This window comes from Penicillium citrinum (genome assembly GCF_028827155.1).
Source record: "Penicillium citrinum strain IBT 23319 chromosome Unknown utg000006l:1.0-3011923.0:1.0-3012962.0, whole genome shotgun sequence".
NCBI classification, from domain to species: Eukaryota; Fungi; Ascomycota; class Eurotiomycetes; order Eurotiales; family Aspergillaceae; genus Penicillium; species Penicillium citrinum.
Window position 1 is genome coordinate 712734 of NW_026622691.1, and position 17901 is coordinate 730634.

General features: G+C 45.9%; 8 protein-coding genes across 8 annotated transcripts; 3 read left to right on the top strand and 5 right to left on the bottom strand.

Annotated features, from left to right (window-relative positions):
- Nucleotides 1-557: 557 nt before the first annotated feature.
- On the top strand, nt 558-2009 carry N7469_006793 (H(+)-transporting V1 sector ATPase subunit C; the record flags this gene model as incomplete). The annotated part of the gene is made up of 5 exons (XM_056645711.1): nt 558-858; nt 940-1034; nt 1100-1191; nt 1267-1759; nt 1821-2009. 5 exons carry the CDS (start codon nt 558-560, stop codon nt 2007-2009), a joined length of 1170 nt encoding a protein of 389 aa, XP_056499152.1.
- A 440-nt stretch (nt 2010-2449) lies between these two features.
- On the bottom strand, nt 2450-3169 carry N7469_006794 (adenylyl-sulfate kinase; the record flags this gene model as incomplete). Its single annotated transcript, XM_056645712.1, has 2 exons — nt 2450-3071; nt 3162-3169. 2 exons carry the CDS (start codon nt 3167-3169, stop codon nt 2450-2452), a joined length of 630 nt encoding a protein of 209 aa, XP_056499153.1.
- Nucleotides 3170-3471: 302 nt separating this feature from the next.
- N7469_006795 (PaaI family thioesterase) lies at nt 3472-4605 on the bottom strand (the record flags this gene model as incomplete). The annotated part of the gene is made up of 3 exons (XM_056645713.1): nt 3472-3507; nt 3594-4321; nt 4446-4605. The coding sequence occupies 3 exons, from the start codon at nt 4603-4605 to the stop codon at nt 3472-3474; spliced, it is 924 nt and encodes a 307-aa protein (XP_056499154.1).
- Nucleotides 4606-5103: 498 nt separating this feature from the next.
- N7469_006796 (glycoside hydrolase family 92 protein) lies at nt 5104-7920 on the bottom strand (the record flags this gene model as incomplete). The annotated part of the gene is made up of 6 exons (XM_056645714.1): nt 5104-5839; nt 5893-6442; nt 6493-6632; nt 6684-7006; nt 7062-7705; nt 7785-7920. 6 exons carry the CDS (start codon nt 7918-7920, stop codon nt 5104-5106), a joined length of 2529 nt encoding a protein of 842 aa, XP_056499155.1.
- Nucleotides 7921-9414: 1494 nt separating this feature from the next.
- On the top strand, nt 9415-10792 carry fpaI (putative methionine aminopeptidase, type I; the record flags this gene model as incomplete). Its single annotated transcript, XM_056645715.1, has 4 exons — nt 9415-9586; nt 9709-10022; nt 10084-10630; nt 10692-10792. 4 exons carry the CDS (start codon nt 9415-9417, stop codon nt 10790-10792), a joined length of 1134 nt encoding a protein of 377 aa, XP_056499156.1.
- A 1296-nt stretch (nt 10793-12088) lies between these two features.
- On the top strand, nt 12089-13827 carry N7469_006798 (arylsulfotransferase family protein; the record flags this gene model as incomplete). The annotated part of the gene is made up of 4 exons (XM_056645716.1): nt 12089-12632; nt 12708-12773; nt 12831-13180; nt 13222-13827. The coding sequence occupies 4 exons, from the start codon at nt 12089-12091 to the stop codon at nt 13825-13827; spliced, it is 1566 nt and encodes a 521-aa protein (XP_056499157.1).
- Nucleotides 13828-13934: 107 nt separating this feature from the next.
- On the bottom strand, nt 13935-15954 carry N7469_006799 (flavin-containing monooxygenase; the record flags this gene model as incomplete). Its single annotated transcript, XM_056645717.1, has 6 exons — nt 13935-14398; nt 14460-15098; nt 15154-15472; nt 15544-15623; nt 15681-15803; nt 15867-15954. 6 exons carry the CDS (start codon nt 15952-15954, stop codon nt 13935-13937), a joined length of 1713 nt encoding a protein of 570 aa, XP_056499158.1.
- A 524-nt stretch (nt 15955-16478) lies between these two features.
- N7469_006800 (ankyrin repeat domain-containing protein) lies at nt 16479-17558 on the bottom strand (the record flags this gene model as incomplete). The annotated part of the gene is made up of 6 exons (XM_056645718.1): nt 16479-16532; nt 16589-16918; nt 16978-17100; nt 17184-17312; nt 17412-17437; nt 17501-17558. The coding sequence occupies 6 exons, from the start codon at nt 17556-17558 to the stop codon at nt 16479-16481; spliced, it is 720 nt and encodes a 239-aa protein (XP_056499159.1).
- Between the last annotated feature and the right edge of the window lie 343 nt (nt 17559-17901).

A 17901-nucleotide genomic window follows, 5' to 3' on the forward strand; every position in this document is an offset into this window, starting at 1 on the left:
CTTTGGCTCTTGTCCTTCTTTTATACTCACGATCCGTGCCGTACGCTCGATCCAGATACCCTGCTATGTCATTTCCCGTTGTTAGTATTTACCTTTCCATATTCCGCAGGTTCGAAGCTAGTCAATTCCTCGTTCCATTTGCAAAAAGTGCCCTATAGTTTTATTAGGGATGGTGTCCCTTTTCCGATATTGGGTGGTTTGTTTTCTCTTGTCTTTTGTGTTGAGCGAGCATTGGGCTGTATAGCGTTAAGCATCAATGAAGTGATCTCAAACAATTTAGGCATAGACAAATACCGACTAACCGTAGTCCAAGTACTGAATTTAAATTTTAATCATTTTATATAATGTGAATGTTTCCTAGTTCTACATGGTAACTACTGAACTGTCAACTCACCTACAGTAGTGACCGTAATTAGTGTATGTACAGCTTTCTCCACCAATCACCGCCGACCGCCTACGACATCAACCCAAGCTCTCCCCGACTCTCCCTCCTCACCTCCCTCAACCTTCAATCCAGGCTCCCCAACAGCCAGGAACCCTACAATCCAAACCTCATCATGTCCAACACAAACAAATACCTCCTCCTATCCCTCCCAACTAGCGTCGTCCCCTCGCATCACGCCGACGACGCTCTAGAGGCCATCTCATCGACCGTCTCCGCAGAAAACGGCAGCGCAGCCGCATTCCCAATCCCGGAATTCAAAATCGGAACTCTAGATGCTCTGGTGCAGCAGGCAGATGAACTGGCTAAACTTGAGTCACAGTGTCAGGGTGTCGTTGCTAAGGTCGGTGATGCTTTGAGGAATATCCTTGATGGGGATGAGGGGCAGATTGAGCGGATGAAGGTTGTTAATGATAGTATGTCCTTCTTATCTATCCTGGGGTGGAATGCTTTGAAGTGTGAGGATGGAGTGACGGGACTGTACTGATGATTCTTAGAACCGGTTGATCAGTACCTTCGCACGTTTCAGTGGAATAAGGTTAAGTACCGGGCGGATAAGTCGTTAGGGGAATTGATTGACCTGTTGCACAAGGTGGGTTTCATCTGAATTGCTGTTTAAACAGCTGTGAATGAAAGTAATGGCTAATGTTTTAATAGGAGGGCGCTAGTATCGACAATGATATTCGCTTCAAGTACTCTCAATATAACCAGGTGAAGAATACGCTGGCAACGCTTCAGCGTAAACAAACGTGAGTTTGTCTTTCCACCCCCAATTCAATCCCATTTTTTACTAGAAAGAAACAAACCGCTAAACTAATCTCTAGAGGAAATCTATCCACAAAATCCCTCGCCTCAGTCGTCGATCCTCGCTCCGTCGTCCAAGACTCGGAGTACATTGAAACCCACATAATTGCCGTGCCAGGATCACAAGTAAAAGAGTTTCTGAAAAACTACGAGACCGTCGCACCAATGGTTGTCCCGCGATCTGCGCAATTAGTTGCTTCGGACAATGAGTTCTCCCTGTACGCCGTGACGACGTTCAAGAAGCATAGCGTTGAATTCGTGCACAAGGCGAGGGAGAACAAGTGGATTCCACGTGATTTCAAGTACGTTGAAGGAGGGAAGGAAGAGGAGAAGAAGGAGGTTGAACGTGTCGGTGGTGATGAGCGGAAACTTTGGGGTGAGACGTTGAGACTTGGTCGTACAGCCTGGAGTGAGGCTGTGATGGTTTGGATTCATGTTCTTGTTCTCCGAGTTTTCGTTGAGACGGTGTTACGATATGGATTACCTTTGGACTTTGTCTCTGCTTTGGTTAAGGTACCGTCCCCTCTCCTCTAGTGCGTTGTTATTGCTATTGATTTATGCTAACTGGATCTAGACCCCCTCATCAAAGCAAGCGGATAAGGCAAAGAAAAACCTGGACGACAAGTACTCCTACCTGGCTGGAAATGCCTTCGGGAGAGACAAGAAGGGTCGTGTACAACGGGATGATCCCCAGGATATGCACGGTGCTGAAGGAAGTACCGAGTACACGCCATACGTGTTCTACGAGTTTGAATTCAATTGAATGGGATGAGTTGAATTGATTTTGGACTGGGTTGAATTAGGGGAGGCTTGCTCTTTTCTTTTCGGGATCTTCGACTCTGGGAAGATCGTTGCGTACATATACCAGCCGGTACATCGAGCACAAAGCTAGCATTGTTTCTTATTATTTGGGTTTATATTTCCTATCTATTTTTTTATACTCATTTTTTTTTTCTTTTTTGCTGAAATTCCAAGGATATTGAACAACATTTCGGCTGTGAAATTTACTTGTATCATCAAGCTAAGAATCAATTCATTCAAGCAATCTATCTCCAATATCATAAAAGAACTGTCCATATACAGCGCCAGTCCGCGGGAAATCTAAGAAAGAAGCCAACGTCTCGCTATACAGTCATTCTATCTATCCATCTTTTTTTGTTCTTCTTCCTTCCTCTCCTATCACTGCACTGCACTGCCCTCCCCTTAGTTCTTAGGAGGCAGATATCCCTTAGACTCAAGATACTGAACAATCTGATTAACAGCATCCTGAAGCGACAAATCCACATTCTTAATATGAACCTCAGGCTTAGCCGGAGCCTCATAAGGCGCACTGATACCAGTAAACTCCTTAATAATGCCCTCACGAGCCTTCTTATAAAGTCCCTTGGGATCACGCTGCTCCGCAACCTCAACAGGAACATCAACGTAGACCTCAACGAAAGGAAGACCGGTATCTTCACCGGGAGTAGGAGTCTCGTGAAGAGCACGAGCCGAGTCCCGATCCTTCTGGTACGGGGAAATGAATGAAGTAATAGCGATACTAGCGCTATCAGCGAAGAGCTTGGCGACTTCACCGATACGACGAATGTTCTCGTTACGGTCATTCTCGCTGAATCCGAGATCCTTGTTCAGACCGAAACGGATGTTGTCACCGTCCAGACGGTAGGCGTGGACATTGCGGGTAAGCAGTTGACGCTCTAGTTCGACGGCGATGGTGGATTTGCCGGAGGCTGAGAGACCGGTCAACCAGATTGTTAGACCGCGCTGGTTGCGCTGGGTCTCGCGCTCATTGCGGGTCAGGGCTGGGGCGTGGAAGGTGATGTTGCTGTTAAGTGTTAGTTTGGAATTTGTAATTTCGAGGATTTTTTTTTTCTTTTTTCTTTTGGAAATCAATTGAAGGGATTGGGATTCTTACGTGGCCATTTTGAAAGTGGGAGAGATTTGAAGAGGAGGAAATTGTGCAAGGAAGAAAGTTGGAAGTGGAAGTGGAATGAATTGAGGGGCAGATGAAACTGGGCCGCGTCAAGCGGAGGTCCGCCGATCGCGGGATGGCGCCATTACGAGTACGAGTGGAGATTAAGAAAAAGTATGAGTTTATACTGTACGTACAGATGAGGAGTGTAGTACAGTAGGTTATAAGTGTGAAGAATAAGCATGAAATGACATTAAATAAATTGTGATAATGCATTGTACAACTATGTATGGGTATCGGACTAGATATCAGACTAGTCAGTAGCGCCCTTGTATAAATGCGCCATCGCCTTCAAAAAATCAAATTAGCATTCGCCACTCAGGAACATTTGCCTCAGGAACGGAACGGGACTGAAGAGAATGCAGATAAACTTACCGCTGCTTGTTTCGGCTCAATAAACAAAGCCTTCGCCTCAACCAAAACAATTGGATCCTTTCCATCCTCAGGAAGCGTCTCAATACGTCCCTCAACCCACGCCTTACGACCCTCAACTCTAACAGTCTCCGCCCTCAAAGCAAAATAATTATCCGCCATCGCCGGAGCCCGATAATCAATATTCAAATTCGCCGTCACTCCAACTTTATGCGGCATAGCCGGGAAACAACATCTCGCAAATCCCTCATCAAGAAGTGTTGCAAGTAATCCTCCATGTATAATTCCCTGATGACCACAGACATCGGAACCCAAGTACATAAGTGAAACCATAGATTTACCACCGCGTTCACTGAAAACGTACGGCGGGACGACGATCTTGTTTGGACCCGAGAGTGCGCCTGCGGTTAACATGCGCGCGCGCAGAGTTTCGGGAATACTCATGTGTGGACGTGCTTCTTTGAAATCGGGGTTTGCGCGGAGACGTTCGGCTTCCGGGTGAGTGCGGAGTGTCTCGTCGATTTCGGCGGCGATTTCATCGGTGGGTTTGTAGATGGGGACACCATCAATTGCGGCGTCGGGAGTAGCCATGATTTTGGTGACGCTTTGAGTGGTTTGGTATGTTAAACCTGCTGTGAATGCGAAGAGAGCTAGTGTTGTGAAGCCTATGAATCGACGAAATCGGGATTTCGGTTGTGGAGGTGGTGGTGTGAAGACTTGAGCGGTTGAGTCTGACGCGATGCATTAGTTAGCAAGCTGTCATTCTCGTAGATCGGTGGATCGGAGGGTCCAGTCATGGAGAATCATGATTGATATGAAAGACCATGCTATATGTTGTATGCCTGCTGGACTTACCAGGAGCTTGAGAGTATGGTCGATGAAAGTGTTTCCCGGAGGAGATGGGAAAACGCTGGCTCTGGCTCAGATACAAAGGCGAAGGGTTTCGTCGGGTGAGGAGAAGGAAATTGGAAGGACTTGAAGAAGAAGAAATGAAAGATGAAGGTGGGCGTCGCATTGTTCCAGAACGATCGGTCTGGAAAATCGAGTTGTTGGGAGGCAAAGGTTGAGAAGGGAGAGTGTCCACTCGGGCTGAGTTTACCTCGGCATCTCGACTTTTTCGGAGGAATGGACTACTGCAGAAATATCAACCACGGATACACCGGGTTTTGTGGAAAAAATTCTAATAATAAGGTTGACACAACTTAATGTAATTATTTTTGTTGGCATAACTTTTATTAATATTGTAGAATTCCAATGTGCATGGTAATGCAGGATATCACGCCTGCGTCATCCTAGTTATTACTACTACCTGGTAGTATCATGCACGAACTAGATACTTGTGCATGATGGTACTTGGCTGCAGAGCCTGGAAAAAAGGGGTTTGCCATGCTGCAGGAACCAAACCTAGCTATACTTCGTCCTTATAACTCAACCCATTACTTAAAGAAATAATACATTGGTTTGGCGTAGTACTAGGGCTCGGGTTGAATGGTATAATGTACATCTCAGGAAATCACCATTCCTTGTTAATTCGAGCATGATGGTCAAAATGCACGCCATGTCTGGCAAAATGTCTCTGATCCGAATGAAGTAAAAGCACAGGCTCAGAAGAATCCTCCGCCATAACACCCCAACCACGCACTTCCAAATCAGACGAAGATTCCAATAGAGAAGGTGGGAGATCCTCCGGGGCTGTACCCCAGCTAGTCTCTTTCCCACTCAAAGTGAGCACCAACTCTTGACCCTCAGTAAAGAAATCATGATTAAGCCAATTACGGGTATAGGGCTTGCCATTCAAGGTGGCAGACTTGATAAAGCCTGTTCCCCCAGTATTATTGAGCGAGTTGAACTGATCCCAATTGGTGACGTGTACAGTGGCAGTCTTCCCAGTAAGGGGGGACTTGATGTTCACGGATTTGAAGAATGGAACTGTAATCAGATAGACACTTTGGCCTGGATTAGGGAAAAGTCCCATCATGGACATTGCAACGAAGGAGCCCATTGCACCTGAGTCGTCATTTCCTGGAAGTCCTGCTGGTGTCGGGGAGAAGTAATCCGGAATATAGGTACGGACTCGTGCAGTTGATTTAGCCGGCCGGCCGGCGTAATGATATTGGAAGACCGTGAGGAAAGCAGGCTCGTTACCGATGTAGGTGATATTCGTATCATGTAGATAATCCAGACGTTTGACAAAGTTGTTAGGGCCACCAAGCATCTTGATAAGGGTTGCCATATCATGTGGAACAAAGCTAGGGAAGCGTCAGATTGATTTCACTGTAAATATAGTCGAACCAAAACTCACAACTGGTACTCCCAAATACTGGATTCAAAAGTTTCTCCAGCAGTGTTCTGAAGGGAGCAGATGCTTCCACTGTTGTCGATGTTGGAGCAAGTAAGCGGATCCTGATGTCCCCATGTTCCATTGTAGTACCTGGGCTGGAAGAAGCCCTTGAACCCTGTATCGGTACCATTAATAAACGAAGTCTGATCCTTTTTGAAGAGGTTTCGCCATGCTAGCGATCTCTTCTCATAACGTTCAGCATCACTGGTTTTGTTCATAGCTCGAGCCATCTGGGCGATAGCGTAGTCATTGTAGGAGTACTCTAAAGTACGTGAGATACTGCGTGTCATAGTGCCAAAACCTTCATAATCGAAATCTTCAACCGGGATATAGTTGATTTCTTTCCAACTCTTCAAGCCACCGCGGCCTTCGCTGGACCAGTCAAACGGTTCTTCGTCTGCGTCTTTTTTAACAGCGGCATATCCCGCTTGCCAATCAACTTCATCGTCCAAGCCCTTGACAAAAGCATCAACCAGGATATTATCCGCGTTAGATCCGCCTTGTGTAAAGCCTGAGCAGGGGATTAGTATCATGGACACGAGTCGTAGGCTCATTACGCACCTTTGCAAAGTGACATTCGACAGTCGGGAAGCCACCCAAGATGACGCTGTGTATCAATCAATGAACGCACCATCTGGGTTGCGGAATTTGGATCAAAGATCGTGAGGAAAGGGATCTGAGATCGGAAAGAGTCCCAAAGGCTTGCAATAGTTAGCATGAACTTCTAAACCCAGAACGATAAAAACACATACCAGTAGAATGAGTCAAAGTAGGGCTCCGTGCTTGTCCATAAGGGGTTCTCGCCTGTATAGTTCTGAGGATTGACCATAGTCCTATAAATTCCACTATAAAAGTTGGTGAGAACGGACGACTTGACACCCTCACGGGAGACCCGAATTGGCTCCATTTTATCCGTCCATTGTTCAACGGCATTCTGTCTCGTCGCCTCAAACTCGAAGTTCGGGATCTCTGTTTCAGCATTGGAACAAGCCTGTTCCGAGCTAATAAAGCTAACACCAACGCGGGCAGTAACGATTCCGTCCGAAGGTGGTTGGAAGCGAATGAAACCACCGCCCTAGTACACAATCAGCTTATGTCCGCTCAAGCATCTTCGCAGAGGAATGTCTTACCGGAAGGGGGTAGCCATTGATGCTTCGAGAAATAGTAAGGTCATGAACGTCATTACTAGCTCGAGTATTAACGAAAATGCCACTATCCCTCAACCAACCCGAACTCTGAAAATCCGCGCAAAAGTGCAAATGATACGAACCACTTCCAAAACTAGGAAGGAACTTCGCACTACCAGTCATACGCCCACTAGACTGATCAATCGAGATAGTCCCGTTATCTTGTCGAGTATCAGATAAATCCGAAAGATCCAACAAAATCAACGGACTTCCCTTCTCGCCAGAGGGGAAATTAAACCGGAAAAGAGAAGTATGATGAGCAGCCGTCATTTCAACACGAACACCCGATTCCAACTCAATACTGAAAAATCCGGGACTGGATTTGACTGAATTATGCTTGTAGGGCGTTTTTCGCGACTTTTTCGGGAAAATACACCCATTTGGCTCGTCGTTTTTGCAACTTGCGTATGGGAATAGAGGGAAATTGCCGAGTGATGGACTACCACCGGTACCAGAATCGTGCATGCTAGAGAATCCGGTTATATTGCTGCCATCGTAGGTGAATCCACCCTGATTAGATTCCGAGTCTGTATCAGCAACGGCCTTGGCCATTCCATATGGTAAAGTTGCGCCTGCAAAGACATTTCCTAAGAGCATGAGGTTTTAGTATTTGCATATCGGAGTTGGGTTTTCGAGCTTGAAGTCAAAGTACATGACTGCACTTACCTCCATCCGAACTGCCGATTAGTGGGTTGATATACTGTAATACATCGTAATCATCGACTGTATACGGCGAAGCAGCATCAACAAGCACACGACTGCCGCTAAGAACGAGCGACAAAATCAATTTCGACGACAACATGGTCCTTCACGAGCCAAACCAGTTGAGTGAATTTTACACGAGGGACTTCCTTACTATTTGAACTCGCCCTCGCCCTTCCCGCCTGGCGCGTGCCTCCCCCCGGCATGCAAACTGCGCGCCCCTGTCGATCATCCCCGCGTTGTTTGATGTTGCATCGAAACACTTAAAGTGCGACAGACTCTCTGCATGTGCTTTAAATTGGCTGGTTGGATATTTGATGACGGGTTGACGATGATTCAGGCCATTTTAAACTGGTTTGTAAACTACGTTATTATGAAAAAGTGAGCATCGTGATAGATTGCTCTCATTCCACGACTATCCCTCCATTATTGACGATGACAGGGCGGGTCCTATGAATCAATCCCATGCTATGTGATTGAGTTGTATTTGTGTGAATGAGATGGCTGGGATAATAGCAGCTCGGTCTGGACGGACGGATCCTTGCATGTTTGGCCATCTTATAGTTAATGCTGGGTCCTTAACTGTTCAACTTGGGGTGCAACCATACGGAGATGAGCTTTGAGCGGTTTTGATCATTTCAGCCCTTCCAATTTACCTTGAAATTTTACCACAGTACACTGTCATCGTCGATTTCTGAGAGTGGAGCATAGCTCTGAGGTATATCATCAATCGAGAAATGCGGCCCCGAGAGTATTGCTCTTGCATTTCCAGGATGTTATTGAGCTTTAAAACTCATAATATGAATGGGCAGTGGGTATCATTTATCTAAGATTTCCTCGAGTTAAAGGCGTTTTTTTAGAAATATAAATGGAGTTAATTGTAGTTGTTCATTTCAAGAATGGTTTAGATCTGAGAAGTAGTTCATTTCAGTTCGTTTGATATATTCTCGGAATAGTCCATTTGGTGAAAAAATCTCAGATGAAAACAATCGGGGGTGATTCGGCAGCTCTTGTAAAAATCAAAACCCTTCTGCAGCCGCAAAAGAAACAAAGAACCCCAAGATATCGAGAAAATTAGTTGACATCCGTGTGGATGAAGTTGGCCGTAGATCACTTTTTGATCAGTTGTGGGACTTGACCCCAGCGGTTGAGATCGGCGGCGTAAATCTTCGCTACTATGTATCGTCAGAACCTTGGAAACTGTAAGATCCAAATTTTCCGATATATAATCCCAGCTCCAAGGGTTTTAACTGGGGCAAATTAAATTCATCCGATGAAGTCTGCCATATTCCAATTTCGATAAAATATTCGCTTTCTATAAGTCTATAGAAAACTAGTAAGTGTTCTAGTTAGTTAACTAGGTGCTATTTGTCTCGGTAAGCAGCGATGGGGCCGAATAATCACGTGAATATATGGACCCACGATCATCTGTTTGTTGTAGACAACTTCTCAATTCCGTCAACTCGAGTGAGCAGCGTCTATTTCCTGCCTGGCACTGCCAGCAAATTAGCCTGATATAACTTAACAACCTACATATCTGCATCTGCTGCTACGCGTTCTCCGTGCTGAAAGACTCGTACATTCTCCGCTTATCATGTCCGATCCAGAGAAAAAGTGCTCTGGAGCAGATTGTGATAATGAGGCTGGGACTTTGCAATGCCCAACATGTCTGAAACTAGGCTTGAAGGGTAGCTTTTTCTGTGAGCAAGATTGTTTTAAAAGAAACTGGGTTAGTCGGTTAGGCCTATTCATCTATTTTGCCCAAAGTCTAATATGATAAAATTCAGGCTATACACAAAGCGGTACACAAGACGCAGAGCTGTAAAAACTCCTCCCAGGCGATCAAAGACAGATTATGCATGGAAATCGAAATCTAATTTATTCATAGCTACTGGGCTCTACAACCCTTTCCCCACATACCCATTCAGTGGCCGGGTCAGACCAGTGTATCCACTGTCTCCGCGACGCCCTGTACCAAAATCAATCAAGCACCCTGACTGGGCTGTAGACGGAATACCTAAAAGGGAGAACCGCCTTAATCAATCCAAATGGGACTTTCTGGACGCAGAAGGCCAGGAAGCTATGCGGAAGGTTTGCAGGCTTGGTCGAGAAGTCCTCGATATAACCGCCGCGGCAATTAAACCAGGCGTCACGACCGACTACCTGGACGAGATCTGCCACAATGCTTGCGTTGAACGGGATGTAAGTGATATCTATTCAATTCTATCTCATCCAGTCTGCTAAATCGAGCAAAAAAAAAAAGTCTTATCCTTCTCCCCTCAACTACAACCACTTCCCCAAATCAGTGTGTACATCTGTCAACGAGGTTGTGTGCCATGGTATCCCTGATCAGCGAGTCATTTTAGACGGTGATATCCTCAACCTTGATGTCTCGATCTACCACGGCGGATACCACGCCGATCTGAACGAGACCTACTATGTAGGCGACAAGGCCAAAGCGGACCCAGACGCAATTCGACTCGTTGAAACGACTCGGGAGGCATTAGACATGGCTATTGCGATTGTCAAACCAGGTACACCCATTCGAGAATTCGGGAAAATCATCGAAAAGCACGCAAAGTCTAGAGGTCTTGAAGTTGTCAAAACCTGGGGCGGTCATGGCATCAATTCTGAATTTCACCCTCCTCCCTGGATCCCTCATTACGCGAAGAACAAGGCTGTCGGAACTTGCAAGCCAGGAATGACCTTCACTCTTGAGCCTATTCTCACGTTGGGAACCAATCGGGAAATGGATTGGCCGGATAATTGGACGAATGTTACGGTAGATGGCAAGCGATCTGCACAGTTTGGTGAGTTCAAATCTCTTTTCATTAAAGTGTGACTTTGGAACACTAATTAATGGCTATACAGAACACACAATGCTTGTGACTGAGACAGGTGTTGAAGTTTTGACAGCAAGACGAGACGACTCGCCAGGAGGGCCGATCCCCATACCCGACGTGGCAAAATGATATTCAAACGGGACATCATGTTGAAACAAAATAGAACACAAACTCATTGTATAAGATACGTCATATGAATAGATGAACGAGGCGGCGGACTATTCGAAATACACAGAAATCCCCCCCCCCCCGGATAAGAATGTCAGCTTGATCCGTTTGTTGGAGGAGTGTTTTGTTGAAGCTGCCGGAGATTCTAACTGTCCACGATATAATCACCCATCAAAAACCTTATAGTATATACGGTCATTACCTGCGATAGGGGAAACCGAGGCATAGAAGACATGAAAGGCTCCCCGAACTACGTGTGCATGTGCCAGAAAGGGGAGACTACGTAAAGGGCTTACATACATTGCCAGACCTGATCTTCGCTGTCAAACATTCCCCAATCTCGTAATGCGCGAGGCGTATTCGGCAAGCTCCATTGGGCAGACTATGACTTGAAGCCTCCTTCCGATTGCTTGTGTCATCCCGACATAGGCTCAAGTCTTCTTTATATATATACCCAAATTGGGTGAACGGCTGCCGAAATCGTTGCAATATGCTTGGCGAAATAGACAAATGTTTGACGGTAGAAACTTGCATCCGGTCCATCCGTTAAAGAGGAAGTTGAGCGTGGGAGAACGACTGCTCCAGGGGTTGGACTCCGCTCCAAGTATCTGTTCTTTGTTGATTCAACCATCAAATCTATCATGACGCGAGTGATTGGTAGAAACATTCGACAACAAGGAATGGGAGTCAGTTCGCGGGCTTTGTGAATTTGTTCATCTCTTTCACAAATTCACAAAACCAACGGTTGTTTTTTCCTCGTTGGATACTTGAACGGATCAACGAACTTGAAAAAGGTTGACGTTATGTTTATCTGACTAAGTCGTACCTTCTCAATATGATCGTGTGTTGTTTGTTCCTTCTATAAAAACAATCATTTCATTTAAAGCAACTACGACCCGAAGGCAATTCAAGGCGGACATTGATAGAGGGTACTACTATGTATATTAGTTATCTGAAAAAGTCATCTTCAATATTCCTGATATTTTGAGTTTTGGTAATATCGTGGAGAAGAACAAGTACGGTTCAATCGCTGAGCTCACTGTGCTTTGCGATAGAACTGTAATTGATGCATAATAAAGAATTGGTTCTTGTACAACCTCAAATCCGGATTATCGATCGTCCTCGACGACTTCCCAGGTCGATCCCGCTCTTCCCCCGCAGCAACCATCCCCCCACGCAAGTAATACACTGTGTATTTCCCTCTACAAAATACAAGAAGAACAGCGCTAGCCGTCCTTTCTTGGACATTCTTAGCCCATGTCGCTGAAAAGACTAGTTTGGCTTAGCACCATCGCGCACTGTGTCTCAGGCAGTCTACCCTTCCTCAGCAGGCCAGATTTATCGCCACCGAAACTGAATATCACAGTCCCAGCCTCATCACAGACTGAAACAGGATATCTATTTTTCACTGCTGCTCAAGGCGATATCCCCGGTAGTGTTGGTCCGGATCAACCTGGAGCATACATTTTCCAGGATGATGGCGAACTAGTGTGGTCAGGAGCGGGTTACTTCGCCGGCTGGGTGGCTAATTTTGGCCCTGTGGTGATTGATGGGAAACCGGCTTTGCGAGCGTTTCAGGGCGATGTGATCGCGGCAACAGGTCGTATGCTTGGAAATCATGCTATTCTGGACAATTCATACCAGACTGTTAGCATCACACAGGCGGCAGCTCATCGTCTGAGTTCAGCTCACGAGTTTGAGATCGTGGGTGGAAGGTCCATTTTAATGGAGACGCCAGTCATGACCGTTGTTGATTTCAGTGCATATGGCGGGGATCATGATCAGAGATTCTTGTTGGAAGGTGGGTATCAAGGCAAGTGTTTGCGCTAGACTTTAATTGTGACGTGGTTATACTTCATGCTGATAAGACGATCAGAGTTAGATTTGAAGACAGGAGAATTGATGTTCGAGTGGTCAAGTCAGGGTATAATGAATCCAGCGGGTAAGGATCAATCGATTCAGATTTCTGATCCCTATATCTCAATTCTAATGATACCAGACAGTGCCATTCTCCTGGACAAAGAAGGCGTATTTGATGGTCGAACCCAGAAGTCTGCATGGAACTACTTCCACATCAACAGCATAGACAAAGATGACCAAGGGAACTACCTGATCTCAGCTCGTCACTATAATGCCATATTCAAAATTAACGGTTCATCTGGTGATGTGATATGGCAACTTGGCGGAGAAACCGGGTCGGATTTTCACATACCACCAAATGCAGAGTTCGCCTTCCAACATGACGCTCGATTTCAATATAGATCTGAAGACGGGCAAATCGAACGCATTTACTTTTTCGACAATGCTGCATACTCTTCCCCGGAAGAGAGATTTCTCCTTGTTCAAGGGGTAGATATGTGGAGTTGAACCATACTGCTAAAATTGTAAAGGAGATGCAGACCTACAATGCACCCGATAACCTCACCGCGCATACCCAGGGAAGCTTTAGATTCCTGCCAAATGGCAACAGGTTGGTGAACTGGGGCAGTGCGGGTGCAATTACTGAATTTGCGGACAATGGGATGGTTTTGTTCCATGCGTATTTGGATTCCTACCCGAGTAAGAATGTCCAAAGTTACCGCGCTTTCAGGGCGAACTGGACAGGCTCGCCTAGTGAGGATCCAGCAGTACTGGCCTTGAAACTTAGAGAAGAGAAGATTGCTGTATGGGTTTCTTGGAATGGAGATACCGAGACAAAGACTTGGAACTTCCACCTTCAGGCTAGTGAAGTTGCAGGGACAATCTCTCTGGGATCAGTCCAAAGATCGGGATTTGAGACTCGCTTTGAGATGCCGCTTGCTAGTTTGTCTCTTGACTTGAAGAATATCCAGGATTTCTCGGTAATAGCTGAAGCGATTGATTCCAACGGTGTCGTGATGAGGAGAAGCCGACCTGTGGCATTCTCTCAAGATAGATCTGGCCTACGAATACTCGCGGATCTCGGAGAACAGCAAGATTTTCATAGAGCTGCTCGTCATTTGCGGCTAGAGCTTTGACTATAAGAGATATGGAAGAGATATCAAAACTTATGGCCCCATTCATTTGCGAATCCTGACACTTGTCTCCATTTCATATACCTCCATGTCCCATCCCACTAAAACCCTCACCGGCTTTTCATCAATCTAGGCCAAGCCAAGAAGTACCCCCCAACTGCTACCACAAAGCTCGCAGTACCAATAAGCAGAGAAGAGTTACTGAAGAATGTCTCTTCCCGAACACGCCCTAAATGAGAAGGCTTGCTCTTCAAAACAGCATCCTTCCCTGATCCAGCGACGGCGTAATCATCCCACCGTAGTTGAGAAAGGTTCTGTTGATAATCGAGCACAGTCCCCGACCAATTATTCGTGATATTTCCATCGTCTTGCTTGTACCAACTATTGCAGTTTGGATCGGCAAAGCTGCTCTCTCGCAGCAGTTTTTGTATACGATTATTGTACTCATTCAGGACTGCTGGCTTTGGTTTGAGAGATAGCGTGAGTCCATTCTGTCGGGCACGAATAACTCGACCAACCATAGCATTCAGATACCGTGATTGCGCCTCGATCATTAGAATAATTGAGTTATGTCCTGTCACTGTTAGCATTAAAGATCAAACACGCAACCTGTTTAAGAAGGTTTGAATGCTCACCCAGGTTTGTATTAGGCCCATAAAACATTCCAAAATTGGGCAAATCCTCCACGGTCATTCCATAATAGGCCTTAGCACCCTGCTTCCAGATATCACCAAGACTGCGACCATTCGTTCCATATACTTGAATAGGATACATGAAGTCGACAGTCTTGAACCCCGTCGCAAGAACAATAAGGTCATACTCTTTCACGCCAGCACCCTCGATCTCAATTCCATTTCCAGTAATTTTCGCAATACGTCGAGTCTCCAAGTCAACGTTCTTCCGAGCAAGAGTCGGATAGTAGTCATCGGTAATGATAACTCTCTTACACCCAGGCGAATAATTCGGTGTCAAAGTCTTCCACAAGTCTGGTTGATCCGGTAATTGAGCTTTCATCATACCAGTACACATATCCCGAATCAATTGTGCAAAGTCAGAGTCACCATCGAAAATAGCATCGTGAAAACTCTCCCGGAAATCCATCTGCAAGGCTCTTTTGCGCCAGCGAAGAGGCGGAATGTACGTTAACAGTGCCTTTTGTAGCGCAGAAACGGGTGCGTCGGCACGAGGAATCACCCAGTTTGGCGTCCTTTGAAAGACAGTCAGATGAGATGCTTCTTGTGCTATTTCAGGAATAATCTGAGCAGCCGTTGCACCTGGTATCTTTTAGTATATGTTCAATAACTCCACCAGTGATTGTTTGGTACATACCATTGCCAATGACAGCGATGCGTTTCCCTTTCAGATCATAGCTCCAATCCCATCGAGCAGAGTGCATCATTTTTCCTTCAAAGTCTTGTAATCCTGGGATCTCGGGTTCACGGGGAACGTTAAGTTGACCGACTGCTGAGATCAAGAAATCCGAGTTGAGGGTATAAGAGTTTGCGAATTCGCTGTCTTTTTGCCCTGATACGTTGACGGAGACTTTCCATTTCGATTCATTGTCATCCCAGCGAGCTTCCTCGACAGTAGAATTGAATCGAATGTGTTTGTAAAGACCGTATTTTTCGGCAATACGGACGAGATATTCCTAGTCCGGACAAAAGAGAAGCATTTAGTCATGGGCGCCTGCTTTTAGCACAGGAGAAATGAATGACTGACCAGGATCTCTTCTTGCCCTGGATATTCCCTGCTCCATCTCGGATTTTGTTCAAATGAATAGCTATAAAGAATACTCCAGACTTCCTTGTATCAGCTACCATACCACAGACGCAAAGGTATACTGGTGATTAACTGACCATCGCAGCAGCAGCCGGGGTATTTGTTGTCATGCCAAGTTCCTCCTACACTACTGCTCTTCTCCAGTATAACAAAGTTGTAGCATTTATTCCGTTTGATTAGGTCGATTGCCATGCACATTCCTGGATGGTAATCAGCAGGGACTATGTAGATGATGGATGGACTTTTTAAGTATCTTATCTTACCCGAGATCCCAGCACCTATAATGACGACGGTGGCATTTGTATAGTCCTTGTTACCAACCGACAAACTTGTTGAAGTTGAAGAAGGCATTTTGAACAACTGGACGGCTAACACCTTGGACACTCCAGAAAGAATGCGAAGTTGCACAGGATGTATTCGAGGAAATCTTCAGCTTAACTAACTACATTTGTGTAGCCAGGTGTTTCTAGGGTTGTTTTACCGAGGCCCCGCTCAGTTCTCCTCATTCCTAAAATTGTGATGCATATCGCTAAGACTAATCTTTCTTGCCGGTGGTTCATCCTTCTTTAGCGGCTAAAGGTGCATACTTAGCCTAGATCTAAAAGACTGGGACATGCATTTTCCGCACTAATATTGACTTTTTATTCGACTAGTTACCAGCTTATTTTTTCCTTTTCGAATCCAAGAACATAGCGAGGGATTGTATAAGTTTACACATACTATAAAGGCGTGACTGGAGAAAAGATCGTCAGATAAACTTCGGCAACGCCGGGAGTGAAATGCGGGGAATCCAGTCTGACGCCGAGGTCCTGCAGAGTGCTGACGAGGAGTTGAGTCTGCATTCATTCTGCATAAGATCAACGACAAAAGTACAATCATGGAAGCTCGATTCCCTCCCGTTCAGCAGTTTGTAAGATGTACTGCTTGACCTGCAAAATTGATTGAGTATTAGACACGCCGTTATCGAGGGCTTATTGCTGCTTACTTTGTCATCTGGGACCAGTTCAATTGCCAATTTACCATCCCCGTCTCTCTTTTCAGCATCTGCACCGGATTTGAGGAGAAGAATGGCGGCGTCACCATGTCCCTCCGAGATGGCTTGGTGCAGAGCGGTCATGCCGTCCCCATCTGTTGCATTGACGGGACTTTTGCCTTCTTCTAAAAGGGTTTTCAAAATGGGAACGGAGCCTACTGCCGCCGCTCTATGTAGAGGAAGTTGTCCGCGGGTATCCTTTACTCGTGCACTGCATTTGTTGGTGATCAAGGTTCGCACAGTGGAGATATTGGCCTTGGAGCTTGCAAAGTGTAGTGCGTTCTTCGGCTACCATTAACTGCTGCTAAAATAAGGCTTTATAGAAGATGATATCAGCTTACCTGTCCTGAGTGGCTCTTCATGGACACGTCGGCTCCTTTGCGTAGTAAAAGCTCGAGAATCGGATCTCCCTGGGCATCTTTAAGACTGGCAGCAATCATCAGTGGAGTCCAACCGGACCCATCCTATTTCAGGAGTCAGCTTAATTTCCGCACTGAAGCCCATTCCAGCTTATGCGGGATCCCCCCTGCTTGGATAGAATACATACTTCGACATCCGGGTCGAAGTTCTTTACCGCGACGAGTTGCTCTACAATAGGTAGCTGGTTGTATGCCACAGCCCAATGTATAGGCAGACGATCATCTTCATCTTTCTGAAATGCTGATTTGGGATTGGCCTAACGCTCTCATTAGTCTTTTATGTAACTAAATGGATATGACAGCTATAAGTCAACGGTGGATTTTCTGCGGGGCAGCTTATCACCAGATGGACTCACGTTGAGAAGAGACTCGACGACTTGATCTGCTCCACATGCTTAGTATACCAATAATTATCGACTCCAACATCCAAAAGTATTTGACTCACTTTTACCCTCTCGGGCAGCCTCATGTAGAGGGAATTTTGCACTTTGAAGGGAATCCATGATGTCTTTTCCAAATGCGAAGGAGACAGAAAGTCGATAAGAGCTGCGATAAGAGTGGGTGGCCATAGACACCTTATAATAGAGGCAGCAATTGCAGAACTTCGACCGTCAACTTTCACTTTCCGACAAGTCAACTTCCACCACTTCCTCTTCGCCAGTCACGAACTTCTACCGGACATTTATGATTCTTGTTCTGGGCGGGTATTACTCGATGTGCTGAAAAGACATCATCACTCGATTCCAATTGCGACCCGACGCAGGGTTTTCATCACGCGCAGAACCTTGAAGCTGTTGCGCCCGAACCTACTCAAGCTCTTCAACGCCATTTGAGAATAACCCGCTG